This window comes from Diabrotica undecimpunctata, chromosome 5, assembly GCF_040954645.1.
Source record: "Diabrotica undecimpunctata isolate CICGRU chromosome 5, icDiaUnde3, whole genome shotgun sequence".
Lineage (NCBI taxonomy): Eukaryota > Metazoa > Arthropoda > Insecta > Coleoptera > Chrysomelidae > Diabrotica > Diabrotica undecimpunctata.
Genome location: NC_092807.1, coordinates 333,850 through 360,722, shown reverse-complemented (window position 1 = coordinate 360,722; position 26,873 = coordinate 333,850). Strand labels below are relative to the sequence as shown.

The window sequence follows — 26,873 nt, the reverse complement described above, 5'->3', positions numbered from 1 at the left end:
TAGGAAGAACTGCATTGCAAATTAAAATTCATACTTAACGCTCAACTTATCTATAGTTTTCCAATACCTGCTATATTATATACTACATGAATAACACTGAATCCATATGGTATACTGATTAATAACTTACCCACGTTATAGAATAAGCCTTAGCCACTTCGTCCAAATAATTACAACTTATTTTTGTAGTATTACAATTTAGAGGTCGCTGGTGACAAGTCTCCTCCGGGAAATTGATCTCATTGTTGACAACTGATACTTTTATTCCCATAGGGTCGTGTCCAATAGTTAAACAAAACAAAATGGTCTGACCTGCAACAAAAAAAATTTAGTATTTACGCAACCATATCATAAAAATAGGAAAAGTAATTTTCATTTACCTATTGGTAAACCGATAATGAACAGCATCATGGGAATATTTCTCCACATCCACAAGAAATTTTTCCACACCAAGGCGCGCATGTGATGTAATTTGATAAATTTAAAGTAGTCTTTGAAGGATACTTCCGGTTCCTCGTCTGGTGGTAGTTCTGGAATATTGCTGTCTGATGTGGGTTCAGGTGCAATAGAAACTCTCCCTGTAAATGTATAAAAAATATAAATGAGTCGAAAAAATTAAATGAGTCAAGAATGATAATAACATTAAGAAATATCAGAAGAAAATAGTTAATAGAAGAAGACTATTAATACACATGAATATTATGCATAATACTTACTTCCTGTCCTACTCGTAATCGAAACACTGTCCCCGAACTCGCCGGAAATCTCTCCCAAATCATCGTCAAGCACAGCAGCAGGATTAACAGCCCCGCCTAGTTCAGGCACCGTTATTGTTTCGACGACACTTTTTGCTATACTGGAACGTCTTCGTTTTCCCATGTTTTGCATCACGCTGAGTTTCAGGAAGACGTCTTCCAAGCTATCCACCCCGAATTGTCTTATCAGTCGTTCTGGGGATTCCTCGGCCAAGAAGTAGCCTCCACGCATAAGACCAATCTGAAAATAAGTTTTATTGATAATAGTAACTTGAAATTAGAATAAAAGAAGAACTTATGTTTAAAAATTTAGAGGAGATACAATAATGTATCCCTTTTATTTCTTTTGTATAAAGAAGATTTTAGTTTTCAACCATTATGTTCGGCTTATACTCGATATGTCTTTTTGAAAATATTATACATTTTGTTTTATTAGAGCAAAACCTAAAACCAGTACTTAGGGTCCAATTTACTAGTTTATTTAAGTGTTCTTGTAATATTGACGCCATACGATTAACGTTCTTGCCTTTGATGTAAATAATTAGGTCATCAGCATATAGTCTTGACTGAACAGGTTTCGCAATGATTTTTATTTTATCGTTTATTGCTAATAGGAGTGGGACTAATAATCGGTCCTTGTGGGATTCCGTTTTATTGTTCTCTCAGATAGGATATAGCACCATTCGCTCGAACTTGAAATGTTCTTTTAGTTAAAAATTGTTTATGTAGGCCAAAATATTTCCTTGATATCCCAGTTTTTTAGAATATTCAATATACGATGTTTCCATACTGTATCAAATGCTTTAGTTATGTCAAAGTAAATTGCCATACATTTTTGATTATTTTTAAAAGCTTTGTGAATAGCATTTTCTAGATCTATAATGTTGTCGTTTGTAGATCTACCTGGTCTAAAGCCAGCTTGTTCGATGGTTCGAAGTTCATGATTATGTTCTAGATTCCACATTAATCTTTTGTTGACTATTTTTTCCATAAGTTTACATAAACAACATGTCAATGATATAGGACAAAATTATTCTTGTTGTAATTTATCTTTATTTGGTTTAATAATAGGAATAACAATGGCATTTTTGACCAAATAGTATTAAAAATTTGGAGTAAAAACTCTTTTGCTTCTATGAGAAGTTTCTAAATAAATTGTATTGGTATGTCGTCTGGACCTGCTGAAGTATCTTTCATGCTATTAAGTGCTTCTTGAAACTCCCCATAAATAAGAGGCGTATTGATATGGTTAAATTCGTCGGAAATTATAATAGGTACTGTAATTTTGGCTGGATGAGAATTTTTGATAGGTATCAGCTAGTTAATTTACTATATCCTGTGGATTAGTTAGCAACATAGTTTTCAATATTTAAATAAATGTTTTGTCATTCTAATGTCAAGTTTTATGTGAATAAAAGCCTAATTCTGCAAAAAGGTATTTTACTACATATTGATACGGAATTTGTCAACTGGTTATATATTTGCATATTCTCAGTTTGATTTTGGTATATGTTTTTAATAATTCTAACATCTTCATTATCTATGTCAACTTCTCTCATTATCTAGATAAAATATTTATTTATTTTTACACTAGAAATACATTGAAATCATCGTAAAATCAAAAATTTATATTTTTGTCAAATACACTCAATCATTTTTCATTTTGACTATAATAACTTAATTCCACACTCAAAATATGACGTACATCAAAACTTTATTTTTCTTAACAGTCAAATCCTGTCAAAGCTTTGACAATGACTCGTTTGAAGCAAAATACCAAATATGTGATACTTTTAAACTGTTGAATATATAAGAATATTCAAAATTAAATTTTTAGTGCAAATTACACCATGATTAAATTTTTCTGTCAAATTTTGAAGTTGCTTCCTGGAATCAATTCACGGAGATACTATAGTGCATCAGCTAATTTTGTCACAAGGAAGTTTATAGTCGGAGGAAATTGGAAAATGAACGGAAACAGAAAGGAAATAATGGAAATTTTGAAGTTCTTGGATAAATGTCCACGTGATTGTAGTACTGATGTAATTGTGGGAGTTCCGTCTGTTTATTTAGGTTCCTTTTATTTTTTTACGTTTTTTTATCAACAAATAACATATCCAGATGAATACAGTATATATTTATATCTTCATTTTCTTCTACATCTTTTGATCAATGTTTTTTCATTCAATTGAACCATGAAAAGAAGAACTTACGTCTGTCTTATTGTTTGTTGTGTGTTTCTAATCAATTTTTTTTATTTTTCATAGATTTTGTACAATGTCATATTCCCGCTCACATTCACGTTGCTGCCCAGAACTGCTACAAAGGAGAAAAAGGACCATTTACTGGGGAAATCGCACCACGAATGCTCATTGACATCGGAGTCAAATGGGTGATTTTGGGTCACTCTGAAAGAAGAATTATTTTCAAGGAAAGCGATGAATTGGTGGCTGAAAAGGTAAAAAATACCAACAAATTAGAGTTGGTGAAAATGAATTAAAACCACATTTAATATATCAGCTAAATATTTGGAGTTGGAAAAAGCGCAGTACGGATTTTAATAAGGAATCAATATGAATAAACCGTCAGGTTAGAACAAATTAGATAATTTTTTAAATAGATTTTTTTCTTGTAGGTCGACTGTGCTCATAAGTGCGGTTTAAAAGTAATTGCGTGTATTGGTGAAACTTTGGACGAACGCAAACGCTGCAAAACCGAGGAAGTGGTTACCAGACAGTTCGGTGTTATAGCCAGTACATTCAAAGGCGATTGGGCAGATATAGTACTGGCTTATGAACCAGTTTGGGCAATCGGCACGGGACAAACAGCTACACCTGAACAAGCCCAAGAAGTCCATAAAGCTATTAGATGCTATATTAAAAAAAGTATCAGTAGTGATGTGGCTGAAAGTATGTAGATGATAATTTTCAATAATTTACTTCAGTTACAATTTTTTTGTTCAAGTTCTGAGTTTCTAAATGCTCTTCTTCTTTCTTTTTTCACTATATTGGCATTCATACCAGTGCATTTGCCAGCACACTTCTTTGCATTGCATTTGGTCTTGCTCATGGCAATCTGGAATACTGTTTGTAAGATATATTAATGGAATATTATAGTAAAAATATATAGCACAAAATTAAATTTGTGTCTCTCTGAGCATTACTCAGTCTAAAAAGGTATCTAGAGTTACAATAAACCAGAAGAGGTACAACGTTGAGTTGGTTTCTTTGTAAACATATGTTTTATTTATATTTTCATCTTGTTCATGCTTAAAAATTTATTTAAAACTTGTATTTGTTTTCGATTAATATTTTGTAGTATAACTTTGATGTTAGCAGTGTCAGCCGCTCCTGCAGCTTGTAACGCATTATCTATATCCCATGAATTACTTTTATTAATTGGATAATGAAGAAAAATGAGTTCCATATATACCATGTCCCGTTCGCAGTCTTATTATGTTCGTTAAGTGTCTTCTATCAATATATGAAAACTTTTTAAACCATGGTGTATCTGGGAATGATTGTTGTATTTCTCCATACCATTGTCCTTTCAATTGAATGAATTTTTCCAGAAATTGTGATTTTCTTTGATTCTGGCTTTCAATTTTGTAGGTATGCCATTATAATTTAGTTTTATATTAGCAGGGACTTTGAGACTACTTCCAATTTTTGCTAGTTTATCTACATATTCATTTTGTTTAATGCCACTATGTCCTGGGATCTAAGTTTGTTTGAATGTATTACCGTTGTTGTTGACTTTCGCTATTATTGTTCTGGTTGATAATGTGACATGATCTGTTTTAGCACTTGATCCGATTTGTTTGAATTTATCTTCATATTTATTTCCATTGAATACTTGCCAATTAGAGGTAGATATAAGATTATTTGATATTATTGTTATAGTAGAAATCACAGCTAGAACGCAATGCAGATAAGGCATTGCGTGGTCCGCACCAGCGGACCACGTTGCCGGTTTGCACTGGAATATACGCGCACACATCAATTGCCTACGGTTGTATAAAAGACTATCATTATTGTTTCAACTAAAGCATGATTTAATCATCAATGTATAAATAAGACTGATTCAGCCTAGCCAACTCGTTTTCGGCTCGTTCTTTGGATTTATTGTCTCCCAATATTTCTTCAGACAAATCCTTGATGATTAAGTCAAGCTTAGCTTTTTCCTTAATCAAGTACTGATAGTCGTTGTTTTGTTCTTTGAGCTACAATTCTCGCGAACACTCTTCTTCATTCTTTTTCATCTGTTCATATTGCTCTTTCAACTTCTCCAATTCTGCTTTCTTTTCCTTAATCGACTGATTCAGCCTAGCCAACTCCATCTCAATACTCTAGTTCTAATTTCTATTCCCAGTTTTCCATTGCATAATACTGCTTTCATATTGTTGAAAGCGCTTCTGGCTATCTCAAGGCGTCTTTTATTTCAATTCTGCGATCCCATTGTTCATTTAGCTCGCATCCCAAGTAATTGTATCTGGGTATTTTCTCTAAAGCTTTTCTCTTAACGTAGATTGTTTCATCTTTAATCTTGTTCTTACTGACAATCATTTTTGTTTTGTTTTGTGTTCGGAGCCATTCTACACCTTTTACAGTACTGCGCAGTGCAATAAACCAACATTTGCAGGTCTTCTTGCTGTTCGCAAGAAGTATTGGATTCCGCTAATTGATATATTATCATTGATGTCTTTTAGTGCGTCCTTAAACATCTTTTGTGAGCACATATTAAAAAGTAGAGGGGATAATACATATCCTTGTCGTACTCCTCTTCTTATAGGTATCTCTTTAAACTTTTGTTAGTCTACTCATATTATGGTTTTCTAATATTAGCATAAATTTGTAATAATTCTCCATCCTGATCATCTATTTCTGTGATCCGTAATATGTTTGCAAGCCTTCTGTGTTGTATTTTGTCGAAGGCTTTCTCAAACTCAACTAGATACTTATATGAACACGTCATAGTTGACGTATATATACGTAATAATCTTTGTAATATAAATCTAAATATTTGCAGATATAAGGATCCAGTACGGAGGATCTGTAACAGCTGAAAATTGTAGAGAATTGGCATCCCAACCAGACATCGATGGATTCTTGGTAGGAGGAGCTTCCCTTAAACCCGATTTTGTTAAAATTGTTAACGCCAGAAAAAACAATTGTATTCTTTGTTAATAGACGATACGGTAAAAAATAAATATTTTTGTTTTAATCAATAAAAAGTGCATTTGTTGTCTTCCAACTTTTTTTGGTTTCTTCGTTCATGTTTACTTTCTGTTGGGTATTTCTTTTTTCGAGTTCTCTCAAAACTTCTACTCTTTTATAGAGTGCAGGCAAAAAAATCTTTACATTGCCAAATAAATCACTAAATTCTAAAAAAATTACATGTGTTCTGTCTGCGCTTGTTTAGCATTTGAGAGGAGAGGGAATAACGTACTTGCGACGCGGCTGTCCTTGTAGTTTACTGACCGCTTTACCGTTTACGATTAGTTTCTTTAGTTTATTCAGCGTGTTTTGTACTGTTCACAGTTGGCTTTGTGCGAGTAGTCAGTGTTAAACTTCTTTTATTTACTTAGTAAAGTTTGGGGTCGTTAAATTCCAAATTGAAGTGAAAAATATGAATCGAAAGAAACTTAAACAGAAGAAAGTTGAGAAAGGGGACTCTGTAATTACCGTAGCACGTGATATTAATGTTTCAAGAGAGACGATTTATCAATTGAAATGGTTTCAACAAGAACGATTCGTTATCTGCTTCAGAAAGATCTAGCATTACCAAGTCAACGTGCTGCAAAGAAGCGCTTGCTTACAGAAGCAATGAAGAAAAAAAAGATTAGATTTGTAAAAGGACATTGGACACTTAAACAATGGAAAAAAGTCATATTCAGTGACGAAAACACGTTCAGGTTAGTAAGAGGAAGCTCCAAATTTGTACGATCCAAAGTTCACAGTTAAAACCGTCAAATATCCCGAAACTGTAATGGTATGGGTGCGTTTAGAGGAAATAAAAGAAGGGTTTAATTTTTTGCCAAAGAATGTTACAATGAGGGCAAGCAACTATGTGACTATTCTAGAACTACCTTTATTGAACTTGTGGGAATTCACGAATGTAACTTCTTTGTGCTCGACAGTTCCCCTGCTCACAAGGCCAAGACATTGTCAAAGTTCTTGAAGGATCACAATATCAACGTATTGGAATGGCCAAGTAACTTGCCCGACCTTAAGAGAACGTCTGGAATATGATGAAAAATAAGGTTCAATAGTATCGACTGTGCAACATAAATCAGCTAAAAGAGGAATTGAAGAGGTTGTAGGTGACCATGGAAGAAGAATATTTCTTGAACCTTGCTCAATTCATGCCCAACAGAATCCAGCTTATCATCGACTACAAGGGTGATATTACAAAGTATTAATTTGTAAAATTAAAATAACAATTATCCTGATTTATGTGTTTTATTCACCGTGTACAGATTTTTGCCGGCACTGTAATAAGTCGTACGTTTCTTTGACGTTTCTGAAACCGAATTCCCGTAATTTCCGGTCAAGTCTTCTCTGGTAAAGGTCCCTTACAGATTCGTCTTGTAGTAAATATAATTGTTAAACTTCATTTCTTCCTTTCGCTAATTTTCTACTTGGCAAATATTTAAAAATTGTATTGAATCTAATTTTCATTGTCAATTTATACGACATGTCATCAATAGAAACGCTGTGTGAAATTTTAAATTGTCTTGAGTATAATATGAACGCAACTTTTAAAAACCTCATAAAATAAATGATTCGACATGCCACTGCCAACTACTTTAATAATTAATGCTAAAATCCATCTACGGCAAATTAAATAATAAAGTACAGGATTTGCGAATGACCACCAAACTATCTCGTACATTGAAAACTACTTATTGAATGACATTCGTTTTTAATGAACAAAAACTACCTTTAACAATTCGATAATAATATATTATTTAATGGCGGAATAAGTATTTGATGGATATAAGTATGTTTGAAGGCAAACGCAAGGAAATTTTTACAAGATTATGTAATAATAGTCACTAATAGGTAAACAAACGATACTGTTTCATTAATTTAATATTTATTTTTTATTAAACTGCAGTTTAATAAAAACACACTCCTACTGCACTCTCCTACGTGTGCGCAGTTGACTGTAGGACGTACCGTACTCTGAAAGGCCATTGTAAGGCTGACGAAACTTTTAGAGCACTGCCTTCTCTTATATAGATCTTATTTCTGTCGTTGGTCCGGCTGCTATTCCTCTTCTTCTTCTTTTTTCTAAATTACCACTCTGATGTAATTGTGTACATTATTCCATCCCTCCTTACTTCCCGTCATCTTTGCTATCATCTCTTTCACAGTCACAGGGTTCATACATATTTCTTTATACATTCTGGTTCTCTCCACTGCCCATCTATCACACTCCAGCATTGTGTGAGTAACACTGTAGGAGTATTCGGAATATAGGCATTTGTCTGCATGTCTTTCCGAACCTATTGAAGATAATCATCAGGAAGTAATCCAGTCGCCTGTGACCACAGTTCCTCCAGGCCGTTTGGCAGAAGATCAGCAGCTTAGTCCACTAGTCAACATCTTCCGCGCTGTCTTGCCCTTCTTGCCATTTTTCCATTGATCTTTCCCATTCTTCTATTCTTATGGCTGTATTCAAATGCTTTCTTCTTCATAGAGATGTCTCCTTTCTACTGCTAACACATGCAAAGGAACGCAACCTGCAACAGTCCAAGAACAAGGCCGCCGTAAATACAGTCCTTTAGGAGCATGATACTCGCAACAGACTCGTTGATTTGGTTATCGCAATGTTGGGAATCACCATCCTCAGAGTAACCGCACTCTTTGCTGCTTTCCGGGCTACAGATTTGGAACAAGTTCTTTTTTGCCCTAATCTAACTCACTCATCAATCTTCTACCAGCGACAACTTTCTTCGTATAACTACGCTGTTCATAATGGGGGAGTAATACTGTTACAATGATGCTGTGGAACGAAGTGATGGCGCATCGAGGCTCCACTGCTACTTTATATAATTGAAAACTTCAATCGTCTTGATCCAGGCCAAGAAAGAAAACTTGTTATTTGGTCAGATAGATGTGTCGGCCAAAATAACAATTGGAAAGTCATAACATTACTTCGACTACAACTGTTAGAAAAATACTTCACCCAAATTGAGCAAAAGTTTCTAACTAGTATACACAGCTTTCTGCCTTGTGATAGAGACTTTGCCCTCATAGATCACAAGAAATTTTCGTCGGTTTATATGCCGTTTCAGTGGACAGCTGTAATTACAAAAACTAGAGTTAAAAACCCATTTAAGTTATCTACATGCATCAAACATTTTTAAAAATGTTATCAACGCAGAAAATATAGTATGGAAAGATCCAAAGTGCAAAATAACTTAGTCAGTGTGGACACAAATTAGCTCAGATGATCCAAATACTATATGGTTAAGAAAATTCCACAACATTATTCAACCATGGTAATCTTATTCTTTAAAGTCAACTAAAACGCCTATAACTGAAGTCACCCTTGCTGAACTTACAGAAGCCTATGAAGTGTCACTACAAATTAAAAAAGGAAAACATGCTAATTTATTAAATATTTCCGAATATATTCAACTACATTATGTAAGCTACTATCAAAATCTTAAGAGTGAATAATATTATTTTGATATGTACGTCATATAAAACATGTTTATAAGTAATTTGTTAATAATATGTACGTTTCTTAATTTCACGTGTACTTCAGTTTTTATTTCTGAAACAGTAAGACAGAAGAAGAAGAAACAGTAGAAGTAAGGCGTTTTAACCGCCTTACTTCTACACAATAACGTTTTAACCGATGAGGATGTTACTCATCCTATAGTATTTCATAATTACGCTCTTAAATTTTTTTTTTTTCAAAATAATCAATTATAAGGTGTTTTTTTTTAATTCGTCGACAAAATGTGATTTGGCGTTTACAAAGTTGTTCCAGCATAGCATTCAATTGCTAAAAATAAAACAAACCACTTACCAAATGAGCCTGCCTAGTCTCATCAATATAATGCGTGGTAATGATCACAGTTGTCCTACCAAATTTAGTTATTTCCACCAAATGGTTCCAAATATTCGTCCGCAGCAACGGATCGACGCCGACGGTAGGCTCGTCTAAAATTAACAACTCAGGTTCGTGAAGAAGCGTAGCTGCTAAGGAAACTCGCCTCTGCTGGCCTCCGCTAAGATTTTTGACCTGCCTGTCTGCGTCCGGCAACATCAAGAAGTTGACGAAAAAATCAACTTTGGCTTCTACTTCGTCTGTGGTCATGTTGGCTATCCAGCCGAAGTATTTTAGGGTTTCTCGGATGCTGAATTCGCCGTACAGTGCTATTTCCTGCAATAAAAATGTCTTCCTAAAATATATTGTAACAATAATTGTAGAAAGGACGAAAAACGTAGAGAAAAAATTTCTTAGAATAAAAAATGGAAGGGTTAACATAAAAAAGTCTTTGTTCTTTACTATTTTTCTTCTTCATAATACCTTACGGTTGCAATTTGCCTTATATTCTTCTTTACATTGTAATATTATAATTTAATTTTTATTACATTTTTCATGTGTGCAATTTTTTCATTTTCTTAGCTTGTATAACTATAATATACAATCAACAGCCATTAAGACTATCTAACAAAAAAACAAAGTGGATTCCCTCTCCTGATGTCAATGAATATGGAGCTTCGTCGTTTAAAAAAAAAATTTAAATTGTTTGTCCTTGTGTCGTGTAGTGTAATGTATAATTGTATTTTAAAATTTTATGTTTATGACATTCTCAACAGATTGTTGGATAGGCCAAATTTGACGAAATGCCCCTGAAGATGCTCTAGGAAGCGAAAGTACTTGGGCAAGATTTAATTAATAAACTGTGCTCGATATCTGCCTTTCATTTGATCAAAGTTCATTTATTCGAGCATTTAACCTTATATCAATCCAAAATTAACATTCTCGGGAAAATTCAGCTTGTTCGTATGATTTTTAGGGGTCTACAGTTTCAGAACCATTTCAATTTTATTATTGTTTATATTTCCATTTTCATATAATACAAAACGCTTATTGTTTTCGAAAAATATTGTTAAAACTTTGGAAAAATACTAAATGTTCCCGAAATTAGTTTTTGATGATGGTGACAAAAGCAATGACGAAAATATTTAATCAATTAGTGGACAAACAATTGTTACGATCTTTTAAAATTATTTCTATAACGAGTTTTAAACGACATGTTTTTTTTCGTTTATAACTAATATGTCTACAACCGATGATTTATATGTCGAAGTGGAAATTAATCTTCTGATTTAAAAACGAATTTGATATATTATGGCATATGGCTGAAATAAATATGCTATTTTAATATTTCGTTCTTTAGAATGTTATATAATAGATTGTTACGTCTCACCATAAAAATTTAATGGACGTTATTTAACCACGATTTGACGAAAATCTCAGGTAACTGTGTCAGGTTTATTAGTTTTCCTTTTTTATAAGAGGAGTATAAACGTTTTATTTGTTTGCTAATGCTATAATTATTATTTTTAAATAATATACTCTATTACAAAAATGTCGATCTATTTTGGAGTTATATTTTTTCTTTTAAATAGAAAATGAACATATTTTTGAAGTGGTTGAGCAATTGTTATATTTTTAAACGTTGTAATTCAATTCATAACTTATAATTTTATATATAAAAACGTAAACATACCTAAAAGGCTGTCTATAATAATTTGTCAAAGTTGTCTGCTATACTCGATTTGGAAATACACGATAGCAGTCTTATGGTAGAAAATTACAGAGAAACATAAAATTACACAGCCTCATACATAAACCTGATCACCCAAAAAGACCTGTAGTTTCTTTTTATACAGCTCCGTCGTATAAACTATCAAAAAAACTGTTAGAGATTATTTTAGAAAACACTAAATTTTCACCTCAATTTACAGGAAAAAATATAATAGAACTGGTTAATAAAATAAAACATTTTTAATTACCTAACAACTCAAACTTAATTTCATTTGACGTCAAAAACCTTTTTCCTAGTATTCTTCCTACAAAAATTTTTGTTCTAGTAAAAGATCTTTTAGACCGTAATATTATAAATCCAATCATTACGTCTGAAATTTTACATCTCCTTGAAATTTGCATAAGCCAGGACTACTTTAAATTTAATAGTCAAATATATACAAATAACAGTGCAGGACTTATAATGGGTAATCCTCTAAGACCATTGCTATCAGATCTTTTTATGAACCATCTAGAAACAAAGATTTCAAAACATCACATATTTAAACAGTTTTTGTCTTGGTGGAGATATGTAGACGATGTACTGGTATGTTTTACAGAAACTAACAGACAACTTGATCAATTCTTATCGTATATTAATTTACTCCATAGTCATATTTAATTCACAGTAGAAAGAGAACAGAATCAACCCATAAATTTTCTAGATTTAAAAATTATCAGACTTAAAAACAAACATGAGTTCTCCGTATTTCATAAACCTACCCATCCTGACACGACTATACACAATTCATCATCCTACACAACATAGGCTGCCTACCATAGCATGTTACATAGATTAATAGAAATTCCCATGTCAAGATATCAACAAAAATAGCCAAATACATAAAAAAGAAAGGGATAACACCAGCTTTTAGAACAAACAATAACTTAGGTAAATATATTAAGAACAACAAGAGCGAAAAGAAAAAGCAATTACACAGCGGTGTATACAAACTTAAATGTGGCGACTGCCCAAAAACTTACATCGGTCAAAATGGTAGAACTTTTATCAAGCGTATAGCAGAACATAAAAGGGCTTTGAATAATAGAAAACAGACTCTACGTACGCACTTCACCTTCTAGACCATAATCATTCTTTTAATGACGAATTTCAAATTCTTCACATTCAAAATAAAGGCCTTAAGCTATCTTTATTAAAATATATGGAAATCAGCCAATTAAAAAATACAAACATAATTCTGAATGACCAACTTGAGACAAATAGTTCTCCTCTCCTCAACTTATTCGGTTAGAGATTATAAAGTGTAAAGGCATACTAAAAATAGATCACTCCAGAAAGGCACTCTGACCGAAACCGCTGTAGTGATAATAATTTAAAATAAATTTTGTGAAAGTGTTGAAAACAAAAGTTTTCAGTTTTTTATTGTTAGAATTATAGAGAACTTTATGAAAGACTGTTCAAATAAGAAAAATTAAAAATATCGATATCCTCTGACGAATTTTCAACCCAGTTACGTTTTTTATTCGAACTATGACCATTTTTTTTATAAATACAAAATAATCTTTTACCTGTGGCATATATCCAACTCGTGGACCAGGAACTCCGCTGCCTCTCGAACCAGGTGTTCCACCCAGTACCCATAATTCTCCGGAATTAAGTCTTTTTCTACCTACAATACAATTGAGCAAAGTCGTTTTACCACAGCCACTAGCACCCAGAAGTCCGTATCTGAAACAAAGAAGAAACCAGTTAATTTGATGTTACGGGTATGTAATTTCTTGATTGTCGTGGTGTTGCCAAAGCTAAGTCAAAGAAGGAGCCACCCTGTTAGTACAAATGAAACAACTATAACTCCAAAGGTAACTTCTGTAGAAGCAAATACAAAAGTGAATATTAAAGAAACGAATGTTATTATAGTTAATGGAGGAAAATTGAAAAAGTGCTAAATAAAGACTAAATTGCTGGAAAATAGATATAAAATATATTTCATCATCATTAGTCGTTTTGAGTCCACTGTTGAACATTGGCATCCCGTAACTGATTCCGGTATCCGGTCTTGAGCACCCTGAATCCAGTTGTGCTAGATGCGTTTAATGTCATCTGACCACCTTGTTGGAGGACTTCCTCGATTATGATAAGCATCATGTCTAGGTCTCGATTCTAAAATTTTCTGCCCATTCAGAAAATTCAAAATGTCCTGCCCATGTCCTGTCCAAACACTAGTTTTTCTCCTATTAGATTAAAACTGTTAAATTTGAAACTCTTCCCTCAGTTTTCCGTAAGCTGCCCATGTCAGTCCTATTCTCCTGTTTAACTCTGTTATTTGATTGTCTCTTTTAAACTAAATTTATGATTAGTATTGTTGTTGAAAGTAAACTAATTATTTATGAACTTGTCTGTAGGTGGATGTTTTCCAAAGTTGTCTTGTTCTAAAACGTGTTTAAAATAGCTTAATTCTTCAATACTCTTCCAGTTTAAATCATAATGTCTTTCTATCAATTTTCTAACATCAACTGCTTTTTCTTGTTTTACTTATAAACTATATTTTGTTATTATACCAGGACAAAACTGGTCCATATTTCTAGTATTTTTCGTGACTATTTATATTCACTCATATCGTGTCGATAAACAGAGGAACCTGTTTATTTTACTAGTATTGTTGTTGTAAGTAAACTGAGTATTTATAAACTTGTCTGCAGGTGGATGTTTTCCAAAGTTGTCTCGTTCTAAAACGGGTTTAAAATAGCTTAATTGTTCATTACTCTTCCAGTTTAAATCATAACGCTTTGATTTTATACTTGTGAATTTTATAACTGTCTGCAGCTTTCTTAAAATCGAACACCGCACAATCGCTTCCAAGTTCTAAGATAGTTCCATGTTCGGATATAATTTCTTTGGTTAGTAAAAAATATGTTTAAGATCAGTGAAATCAATCAAATATACATATTTTGTTATTGTATTCAAGTTCATTGACACCAATAAAATGGTGATCTAATGTGATTTCATAATTTTATTATAGTAAAATAATGAAATGATGTCATACTACGAGTATAATACAGAAGTTGATAGACTGGAAAGACTTTGTTAGATTGAGATCCATTTGTGAATAAAAAATTAGTCAAAAGATTCAAATATTGTCGATTTCAATGAAAAATACCCCTAAGCTCGGAAATAACGGTGTTATTTCTGAATAAATAATAAAGCATAAGTGTTACGTTTATTTTTTAAGAGGTGTAACACTTCCATTAAAGATTCCACAAGAATACGGTTAATATAAAAAGAAAAATCATGGATGCCTGATTTCTCCAGCGAAATAATTATCTAATTATGTGCCACACAAGATGTTTGCTCTGTTTAAAAATAAGGGTTTATGGTACTGGAAGGAAAGGGGTTGACGTATGTCATATATCAATATCGTTAAAAGATGTACCCTTTGGAACTAAAATCGACCTGTTTTAGCATTTTCACAGAATCCAACGAAAATTGCCAAATATCAGGTTAGACTCTATTTTTTCATGAATCATTTAAAAATAAGTGATTTTGTATTTGTTTATCTATTTATTTATCTTGTTTCACTACATCAATTTTTGGTGAAGCTTGTTCTATTAGTCTCCATGCAATGCTATTGCACCTTAAAGGCTAGTGATTTTATCCCCAAAAAGACTAAGTATATTGGTTTTCTCGTAGTTTAAATGGTTAATAGTAGTTTTGTTGTCATTACTGAAAAATTGGCGATTGGAAGCGATGGAGAAAAAACTTGAAGTCTTCGAGATGTGGCTATACAGAAGAATCCTAAGAATATCATGGACGGACAAGATAACCAACGAAACTGTACTACGAAGAATGGGGAAAGAAAGATAAGTGATGGATACGATTAAAAGGAGAAAGTTAGAATATCTCGGACACATAATGAGAAACGGCACGTATAAATACAGATTACTAAAAATAATCCTTCCAGGCAAACTATTCGAAAAGCGAGAAATTTGGAGAAGAATATCACGGTTAAAAAACCTGAGGAAATGGTTCTCCTAACAACAACTAGTCTATTTAAAACATCAGTTAATAAAATAATTATAGCCAGAATGATCGCCAATATTCAAAACGAATAGGCAGCAAAAGAAGAAGACTGAAAAATTCAGTAATACTGGATATATTCAAAACATGTTTACTAGCTAATATATGCCCAGATCTAAAAAAAAATAAAATCAAAAACCATTACAACACCTAACAAACCTTTTTTGACCACTTATTATGGCAATTTGATAGAAAGTTTTTCAAGGAATGTTATATTACAACTTAAAGTACGAGAAAGAGAATATTTTTAGTCTTTTACAAGATAAAATCACTGGCAACGACAAAAGAATAAAACATTAATTTAAATATTTTTCAACTTCGTAACTTAATTCAATTATTTATTGATTTATTTTGAAATAACCCTGATAAAAACAACAAAATACCTTGAAATATAGTAAAAAAATAATTAAAGTTTTAATCAAACAATAACATAACCTTAAAATATAAACATTCATAGTTAATATCTGAATACTTTGATATTCCTACCTAACAAATTCACAAACAACAAATAATACCAATCGCACAGAATGAACGTTCATAACCAAAAGTCCCTATTTATTCTTCAAACTTATTTTGATAACTATTGGTCTAGGACGGGAAAGATTTTTGTTTTGATTCAGAGCAGTGGTTATACCACTCTGAGGAGACCTAAAGAGGTCGAAATACGTATAAGCTGCTTATCGCTGCCCTGTATCGAAACAAAAATCTAATATCGTCATTATGTTTTATGAATTAAAAAAAATATATTTCCAAGTTCTTATATGACAAATACACACAAATTAGAAATGTTTGGAAAGGTTTTTAAAATGCCCACCCATTGTGACGTCAGAGCTTAGGTAGTCCATTGAATTAGTTTTACGACTTCGGAATGCACGTGTTGTTTGTACGTTATTTGTCTTGGCATATGGCTGTTCTGTTTCTCATAAAATCTTTCATTAGTTTACAATTGTTCAAAGACTAAATTTGTGCAATTTTAAAATTAAAACTGTGGCTGGGAGACTTGTTAGATCTGTTCAAATTGTTACGTTGATTGATAATGGAATGAGTCAAAGAGAAGTGGCCAGACAGCTTATAGTCTGTCGGTCGTATTGTTGTATGGTCCACAAAACATACCAACGATTTGGAGAGACTAAATTGTACAAACGACGATCAGGATCAGTCGCGAGAATCACGACAGCCAGAGAAGACCGTTCTTTACGACGCACTTCTGTGCAAAATCGGTTCTTTACGGCTAGAGCAATCCAAAACTGCTTTCAAAATGCTTACAGGTGGATATTAAGCACTTCTACAGTGAGAAGAAGGTTGAGGGAATTTATGCTAAGGGCTCGCTGTCCAGTAACAGGACCTTTGTTAAGAGCAGCACATCCAGATGAGTCCAGGATGGTCTTTTATACCTCAGACGGTCGCATCAAAATGTACATAAGACGTGAAGAACGATATGCCGCTTGTGCTCGACGAGCACGTGTTCTTTTGGAGGAGCCTCTGTAATGTTTTGGCAAGTATTTCATTTGAAGGCCGTACTGATCTTGTTTTTATTAATAGATGAGCGTTGAATGCTTACCGACACATTACTGAAATTCTACACGAGCATGCAATGCCTTTTGCTAAGTTTGTGGGGGAAAACTTTATTTGCATACAAGACAACGCGCGGCCACATTTATCCAGGATGGTAACGCAATACCTAGAAACCATCGGTGTGCCAAAAATGAATTGAGTAAGTGAGTTGTGAAAAGAGTAAGAAACAGAATACCTGCTCCAATAATTCGTAAGCAGCTTCGATTGGCGCTCGTGGAAGAATGGGAAGCTTTTCCTCAAGACCACATCCAGAATTTAATCATTTCAATTTTAAGTCAAATACGGGATGTAATTTAAAATAAAGGTGGTAATACAGAATATTAAAAATCAGGACTTTATTGTAATTTTTATAAAGCATACAGAAAAAATTTACAATAATAATTTTTAAAATTTTTCATTAAATTCATCATTTTGGGAGAAATTTTTTTTGGCATTTGTTATTTAAAAAATGGTTACGTACTGCTTAAACATTACACAAAAATCTAATGACAATCAATTTCTTGTAGTGTTTTTAAAAATTTTAAAATGTCAAAAATTGTAGGAGGCTCCTTTTTAATGACGTGTTGTATATTTTCACATTATATTGAATTTATGACCATATCTATTTTTATTTTTCTACAAAGTTCAATTTCAAAATAGTTAAACAATGAAGAATATATTTTATTATTTAATGTTCAAACTGTGTCATATTCTTGTCTCTTCCTGCTGTTAATGACTTCATTAACTTAAAAAATGTTAGATTTTTTTTATCTTTTAAAACAATCGGAATTCAATAAATTATAGTTCAAATTCAAGGATCTTTTTAAATTTTATTAGACAGTCCATTGTTTTTATTTAAATGGTTCCAAATGCATAATGTCAAATTCCGTCAATAGAAAAACCTGTTTTAATTTGAGATAATTAATGCTAACTGGGTTTTGTGCGTCAAATATACTAGCTTTTCTAATGATTATCATTTTTTGATTGTTTTAGATCATTCCATTTGATCCTGCGGATTAAGGATAAAGGATCTTTTTAATGCTATTGAGTTTACTAGTTTACAATCACACAATTCTCAGATTTTTCTTACATTTCATTATCCAATCCCAAAACAGAGTTGCGATAACTTTTCCTGCTAACGAAACTATTATGGCCTGTTTTGATGGCGAAGAATCCTTGTGTATTCACTGTTTTCACCATTCTTGCCTCGAGATCATAATAGTGTGTCCAGGTTTCGTCGAAGATTATGAAACTACACATAAAGTCCTTAGAGTATGTTGAAAATTGGTCAAAATGGCAAGGAGCTCTCAGACGATTCAGTTTTAGCTTTTACTCAAAATTAAAACAAAATTTGATAAAGGCAAGAAAAATGAAACAAATTAGATCAACAACATTTGTATTTGAATCTCAGCTTTTAAAGAAACACAAACAAGTTCTCTGGTGGAATACACAATGTGAGGACGCTAAAAGTACAAAAATATTGATCTATTAATAGAGTACCAACAATGTAGAGCTGAAGCAAGGAGAATCATAAAAAAAGCAAACAAGAATCCTGGCGGAAATACAAATCTGACATTAACAGCAAATATATCATCGGTTTGAAAAAAAGTTAAAAAAATAACAAGACAGCATACTTACTATAAATAACAAATCGTAAGTCTAGAAAAAGAAGGGACGTTACTAACTGATCTACAGGATGTAGAAAATGAACTACAATTAAAAAAAATGGGATATCAAGGAAATATTTTGGCCTACATAAACAATTTTCTAACTCAAAGAACATTTCAAGTCCGAGCGAATAGTGCTATATCCTATCTTAGAGAACAACAAAACGGAATCCCACAAGGATAAATTATCAGTCCTACTCTATTTTGATTAGCAATCAATGATATAATAAAAATCATTGCGAAACCTGTTAGGGCAAGACTATATGCTGATGACCTAATTATTTACATCAAAGGCAAAAACGTTAATAGTATGTTGTGAATATTACAAGAACACTTTATATAGTGTATAAACTAGTAAATTGGTCCTTAGGAACCGGTTTCAGGCTTTGCTCTAATAAAACAAAATGTACAATATTTTTAAAACTTTTTCAATCTTCTAAAAGGGGCAAAATTGGGGTGTATGGACTAGATAATAATATATTTAATCCTCTATATGTTGACAGATATCAAGCAGCTGGTCATGCTGCCAATGTATGGTAATGGATTTCATCTAGAGGAATAGGAATAGTATGGCGTATTGATGGTATTGATGGTTATAAGTTTGTTGCGCAGACGGACAGAATATTCTAGAAAACATCATGTTTCCCAGTATAGAACAGTTGTATCCAGAAACTAATTTTATCCTCCAACAAGATAATTGTCCTGTTCACACTGCAAATATAATAAACAAGTGGCTCCATAATAACAACATCGAAACCTTACCATGGCCCAGCTACAGTCCAGATTTAAATCAAATTAAGAATGTGTAAGGGGTTATCGGCGTAATTTTATACCTCAAAATGCTGAAGAACTGTGGCACGGTATAAAACAGGTTTGGGAAGAGCTTTCTGAAGAAGACAATGTCATAGTTCCTTTCACGCAGATCGACCGAAGACTGCAAGCTGTTATCAATGCTGATGGAGATATTACAAAATATTAATTTTATTTTTACTTACTTAAATTTAGTATAGTTTTGGTCTTTCAGACCCTCGCTTTCTTTCGAGAGTTTCTTGTGTCCTCCATTTTTTATTAATAGAAAAACTGTGGTTCTGCTTTTATGTTAAAATGTTTTGCTGCTTCTGATAGTGCCAAGTTATCTATTAATTTGGTTTCAATTCTTGCTTTAATATATTTTTGAGTTAAGTCGTTTGTTTTATTTCTTAATAAATAATAACAACAATCCTATTTTATGTATGGCCTTAATAATTATTACAATTTATGAATTAACGTATGCAATCAATTGTTTGTTGTTTGTTTGTTTATTTTATTATTTGTCTGTCTTAATAAATATAATATAGTGTCAGACCAATCAAATACACTGCTTAAAATGATCAAATCTTACTAAGAGTCGTATCAGTTTTTTAGGAACCAGCTGTACAACTCCAGATATTTAAGCAACGCCAAGATCAAGCTTTATCACTTAATTCCTTTCAATAGTATATGTAAAACTAATAAAACAAGAGAAAATATTAAGTCGTAAAATAACTTAAAATATTTTACTTTTTTGAAAATGAAGTAGGTCATTATGAATAAGTTTCTTGGCGTTTTCTTGCGAATAATTATATGTATATTTATCAGTTACTTACATACATCCTTTGGGAACTGTCATATTAAGATTGTCCAATATAACATATGGATTACTTTTAGTGCCATATTTTTTGACAGCCCTCCTAACGCAAACCGCTTGTTGTCGTCTGGAATTTAGTGTAGAAGGTTGCGTTTTGAACTGCCTTCTGCGTAGCTCAATATCGCTGGGACGTTCCATAGTGGTAAGAATCGTCCTAGAACAAAAATAATACAAAATTTATTTACCGTACACAGAAATCCCTCCCCAATGATTGTAATATTGGAATACTTTGCACCATACACAAAAAAGGAAATATCTTTGAATGCTCTAACCACAGAGGAATTACGCTTCTAAATTCAGCGTTAAAATATTTTCCACAGTACTATGTCACCGTATGGCACCATATGCAGAACGGATAGTAGGAAAATATCAGACTGGTTTCAGAAGTGGTAAATCGACAATTCATCACATTGCAACCCTGAAACAAATTTTGTAAAAAACACTGGAATATGGTATTGATACTCATCACATATTTATAGACTACAAAGCAGCCTACCACTCTGTGAATAGAAGAGAAATGTTCAAAGTAATAAAAGAGCTAGGAAAACCAAATAAGTTGGTAAATTTAACAAAACTAACTAAAAGTTGAATATAGTGTACGAATTCAGGAGGAACTGTCTGAACCTTTTAAAACAAATAACGGACTGCGCCAGCGAGACACTCTCTCCTGTATACTATTTAACCTGGCTCTGGAAAAACTAATACGTGTGTCACAAATCACAACCACTGGTTCAATATATAATAAATCAATGCAAATTCTGGCATATGCTGATGATATCAATATTGTTGGGAAAACGGAAAACGCTATACGAGAGGCGTATGTAGCATTAAAAGAATCAGCTACAAAAATGGGTTTAATAATAAACACTAACAAAATGAAGTATATCAAAAAAAGCAGACAACTACAAATTCTACGACCACTTGTTATAGAAAACTTCGTCATTGAAGCAGTGAACGAATTTGTATACCTGGGAGCGCTCCTTAACACTGAAAATAATACTACCGCAGAGATAAAACGGAGAATTTGCACGACCAGCAGATGCTATTTTGGGTTCAATCTCCTTCTTAAATCCAGAATTATATCGAGAAATACAAAAATAAAACTCTACAAAACAATAATACGCCCAGTCCTACCATATGGTTCAGCGACCTGGACTCTAACAAAAAATAATGAAAACATGTTGGGATATTTTCACAGAAAAGTACTAAGGCGAATCTATGGAGCATTGAATGACAATGGAGTGTGAAGAAGACGATACAACTTCGAACTTTATAGAACATACCAGGAACCTGATATAGTAAAACATATTAAGATAGGACGTCTGAAGTGGATAGGATATGTAATGCGGATGGAACAAAATGACCCAGCTAGAAAAACGCTCCTTGATAGACCCATTGTTTAGAGAAGAAGAGGAAGACCCAGAGTAAGGTTCGTTGATAGCATCCATAAAGGCAATGAAAAATTTTAGAATACGTACTTGGCGGAGAAAGGCGATGGATAGGGACGACTGGACAAAAAATTTTTGAGGAGGCTAAGAACCACGCAGGGTTGTAAAGCCAGAATGATGATGATGACTATTACCGTACTAAATAGCAAGTATTATTAAGAACTTAGTAATCTTAAACGATGAAGAAATATTAATGACATATATTTATTTATTTATTTACTAAAAGGTCTATTAGTATTGTTAAAACATTAATATAAACTAAACAAAATTTTAATATTAGCGCCATATATCATTTAGATTAGAGGAAGTGAAGATTGGTACAATGTAAACTGTCAGTTGTATTCACCTTTGGAACAAAATAAAGTTAGTTTTAACTGTATACTCAACTGGTGCGTTTCATTTATAAGCTTTAACAATTATCTCATCTTCTTCTTGTAGTACCTATCCGTTCCGGATGTTGGCTACCATCATGGCAATCTGTATTTTGCAAACTGCGGCTCTGAAAAGATTTGTGGTTGTTGTGTTGAACCACTTACGTAGATTTTTTAGCCAAGAAATCCTTCGCCTTCCTGGTTCTCGTTTTCCTTCTACTTTTCCTTGTAGAATTAAGTTCAGCAACCAATATCTTTCGATTTTCCTCATGATGTGACCAAGGTATTCGATTTTGGCTGTTTTTATTGTGGATAACAACTCTTTTCCTTTTTGCATTCTTAAAAAACGTCCTAGTTAGTAACGTAGTCGGTATGGGATATTTTCAGGATTCCGCGATAAAGCCACATTTAGAATGCCTCAATTTTCTTGCAGGTAGCGTCTGTGAGAGTCTACGACTCACTTCCGTACAACAGTATAGGTAAGATAAAACATCGTAGTAACCTGATTTTTATGGGTACTGATAAATCAGTATTTGAATAGCTTAGCCATTTTTTGAAATGCAGATCTTGCTTTCTCTATTCTACATTTTATTTCTAGGTAATGACCCCAATTTTCATTGACGTTCATGCCAAGGTATGTGTATGTTTTTACTCTTTCTATTGGTTGACCACTCACACTGTTTCCTTCAATTTTGCTGTTCCTCCTTAGAGATCATCATACATGTTTTCTTAATGTTCAGTGAAAGTCCATATATTTGACTCACTTCTGTGATTCTATTCATTAACTTCTGGAGGGCTTCATAACTTTCAGCGAATACCACCGTGTGTGATCCGCGTATCTGATTTTATTGTTACATTCTCCGTTAATTCGAATTCCGGCTTCAACATCCTCTACTTCTTCTTGAAAGATTTCCTCAGAGTATATGCTGAGTAGCAAGGGTGATAGTATACATCCCTGTCGAATCTCACGTTTGAATTTGATATCATCGGATTCTCCTGCCTCTGTACAAATAGACGATGTTTGATTCCAGTAAATATTGCTAATAATTCTTAGATCACAGGTGTTTTTTATAATATTTGTTAATATTTCCACCAGCTTGTCGTGTTTTACTATATCGAACGCTTTATGGTAATCAATGAAGTATGCATAAATATCGCAATTCACATCTCTATAAGATCGATTAGAGATCGTTTAAATAGCACTTGTATGCTAAAGAGAGCCTCTTTTGTACCGTACCCACTGCGTTCTGAAAACCAAACTGTGTATGGCTGATTTTTTCTTCGCATATCCTTTATGTTTGATTTTTAAAAATAGAATAGAATAGGATAGAATTTATTTAATCAAATATAATTTTGTTTTTGACAAGTCAAAGGAATAGTGACACATAAAATTTTTAGCGAATTTAAACATTACAAACATCTATATATTATTTAATGTTAACAATTAAAAAAAACGACAAACACACTTAATGGAATTATAAAAAACATGAAATATAATTATAGTAGGTACTATTGTGTACTAGTTTGTTCAGTTATTCCGCACTGTAAATGACTATGAAATAGTGCAAAGTAGCACATTCTAAGGGTATTTTTAGGAATCATATTAAACTAAGTTGCGTATTAAAAATATACTTGTAGCAAGTCTAAAACTTCTCTTCTCTTCAAGTTATCTCTATAAGCACTAGAATCGAAATTATCATCTAGAAAGATTCCTAATAGTTTAACACTATTAGAGGTATACTTTCAATCGGAACTAAAAATCAAATTCTGATTTTTCTCTTCATTTAGCTTTAGCCCATTATGTGCAAACCAGTTTTTTGCTTTCTGGGTATCACTATCTATTTTAATTTTATAATAACTTTAAAATGTGGCTCATTAAGCTGATAGTCCAAAAATCATTGAAGGATACGGATTTTGTTTTCTATGGTAGAGCAATAAACGTTGACTTTAGCCATGATTTTGGTATTACTCCGTTTAAATATGTCATTGAATATTTTTGTTAGTCGTTGAGTACCATCGGTGTTAAATAGCATTATGAGTTCAGTATATGCATTTTCAGGTCCAGGAGCTTTGTGATCTTTTAGTAGTGATATTGCTTTTTCCACTTCACCTGATGTGGTTGGTAAGTTGTCATTACCTTGTCATTGTCATTACATATAAGAAATGTCCAATTTAACCTTCATCTGCATAATATGTTAAAGAACTTACTTTGAACTTTATATGAGGAATTTCGTGATTTTTATTTAAGCAATGTATATCTATGGTACCAAAAAGATTTAAAATTACTGAGAACTGCTTCGTTTGTGCTTATTTATGTTTATGTTTATTTATGCGGATCTTTGCTCCAATCTCATACACATAAGATGGTTGAAATATTTTTCTTCGATTGAGAAAACTGCTACCAAATTAATAAGCATCAGAGACAAAATGTAAACTAATAAATCTTTATTTTGACTTATTAAAATAAGCAATTCTAAGCTTATACTAATACACTAAGCTACTATTTATACTACTTAAATGCATGAGAAAATAGAAAATAGAGACAAATTTATCTTTATCTATAGTTAAATGGTCTTCTTCTTCTTCTTCTTCTTTTTTATAAGCAATTCTGCTTGTTCATTGTCGGATTAATACCTTTATGGAAGGTTGTCACTGCATATTTTGCACAGTCTTCACTTCTCTTTCGATCTCTCAGCCTATTTCCTGTAATTCTTCTCAGTACTCTCATCTCTGCCGTTTCCAGTAGCCTTTGCGTTGTGGCTGTATCGGGTCTTGTTTCTGAGGCATATATCATTAATAGTCTTATACTGGCTTTATGAATGCTTGACTTCATCTTAGTGTTAATGTGTCTGTTTCCCCATATAGTTTTATTAATGCATCCTGCCAGTCTATTTGCTTTTTGTACTTGATCTCTCACTTGTTTGTCCAGGTCTCCATAGTTAGACAATGTAATTCCCAGGTATTTTATTTCCATTACTTCTTCAATACTGATGTCATCAATTTCTAACTGGCTTTACATCTGGTTGGTTCTTTGCTGACTTTTTTCTACCTGGCTAGTTTTCTGAGTTAAGATTGTCATATTAAATTCTTTTGCTCTTATGTTAAAAAATATGTGGACCAGTCTTGGCAGACTATCTTCATCTTGGGCTATTAATGCAGCGTCGTCTGCGTAATAGAGTATTTTTATCTCTTTCGCAATTCATTTTATATAACAATAAAACACTTTTTTTACTTTATTACTAATTTTTTTTCAAAAATAAGAATTTTAAACCGATTAAACTTACAGATCATATAAACAATACATAAATAAAGTAAATTGTACAGCGGTAACGATTAATTTCATTTAGGGGATGATTTTTACAATTTTTTTACCAAAAAAAGTGACCGATTTTATTTTGAGTGTAACTCACTTAGTATTGATGGTAGAAACTGTTTTAAAAAACCAAAATAAAGCTTCTTTTAAACACTTTAGAATAGTTTTTATGAGTTATCCCCGAAAACTGTTTTTGGTTATTTCACTTTGAAATATCTACTTTTCATTTACAACTTTGCTTCTAGCGAGTCTGTAGATTTCATACATTCACCATTTTTCTGTTTTTGTTATAAGCTACATTTTTACTAATTATATTTTTTCGAAAACGTGTTTCTTTTTTTGAAAAATGAACATTTTCACTTGCAACACGACAAAAATCTATAGAACAAAAGTTACTTAGAATTAGTCAATTTATCTATTTTCTGAATTATTTTGAACGTATCCTTCTGATCGTAAACCTTTTGACCGTAAACCTTGAAGACTGATTGTGATTTTAAAGTATATTCAGTGAGAGAATTTTATTCTTGATAATGTTTTCAAGCTATTTTCTTGTGGCATTTTAAAGTAATTACTATTTTAATAAACTTACTTTAACCTTCAATTGTAGCTTATTCCCATTAAAATAGTAATTATTTCCATTCTTTTTATTTTAAAATGATCGTATTCTTATTTGTCTAATCAGAAGCATATGCGTATACGGAACATGTCTTTATCTAGCTATTTTCTAACCATATAATTAATAATTCTAAAAAATGCAATAAAAATATGAATTATAGCCATGTTTTTGGCTGATGATATATTTTTTTCGTATTACCTTGTAAATATTACCTATAAGTTATAATTTACTGATCGATTCGGGAAAATAAAAAGCCTTGACGCAAAACCTGCTTGTGACAAATCACCGTTTGCTTAATTTTTTTTTAGTGAAATATGTTCACAATTATTGCGTAAATTCGGACAAGTTGCAGAATATCAGATACATTAATTAATTCGTAAAAAATTAATTGCCATGAAAATTGGTAGAATATTTATTAAATATTATGGATAGGTGAGCTAAATTTAAATATTTGTCAGACTTTTGAAATGTTTTTCTCAGTAATACTAGGATAATTATCTAGCTGACGCCTGTCAGTCAGTATAAGTGCCGGTCCCAAGCCCGGATAAAGGAGGAGGGTTTGTGTCAGGAAGGGCATCCGGCAGTAAAAACCTTGCTAAAACCATGAAAAG

The 26,873-nt window shown here is 32.4% G+C and overlaps 2 protein-coding genes across 3 annotated transcripts in view; one reads left to right on the top strand and one right to left on the bottom strand.

Moving 5' to 3' along the window:
* The window catches only part of LOC140440958 (triosephosphate isomerase-like), an 80,863-nt gene extending 74,862 nt beyond the window's left edge, over positions 1-6,001 (top strand). Inside the window, exons 1-4 of one of the 2 annotated variants that reach the window (XM_072531315.1) lie at positions 2,470-2,828; positions 3,023-3,213; positions 3,391-3,664; positions 5,784-5,995. In XM_072531315.1, the coding sequence (XP_072387416.1) occupies positions 2,606-2,828; positions 3,023-3,213; positions 3,391-3,664; positions 5,784-5,941 (846 nt within the window). In that variant the 5' untranslated portion in view covers positions 2,470-2,605 and the 3' untranslated portion in view covers positions 5,942-5,995. Of the gene's footprint in view, positions 1-2,469; positions 2,829-3,022; positions 3,214-3,390; positions 3,665-5,783 lie in introns of those variants that run through there. The other variant, XM_072531316.1, reaches the window with a different exon arrangement.
* osy (ABC transporter oskyddad) overlaps positions 1-26,873 on the bottom strand; it is a 59,815-nt gene that overhangs the window by 8,562 nt on the left and 24,380 nt on the right. The window contains exons 2-7 of the mRNA XM_072531314.1: positions 20,474-20,668; positions 13,122-13,281; positions 9,801-10,157; positions 717-996; positions 381-578; positions 131-312 (exon numbers count right to left, since the gene is read on the bottom strand). Of these exons, the coding sequence (XP_072387415.1) occupies positions 131-312; positions 381-578; positions 717-996; positions 9,801-10,157; positions 13,122-13,281; positions 20,474-20,652 (1,356 nt within the window). The 5' untranslated portion in view covers positions 20,653-20,668. The remainder of the gene's footprint in view (positions 1-130; positions 313-380; positions 579-716; positions 997-9,800; positions 10,158-13,121; positions 13,282-20,473; positions 20,669-26,873) is intronic.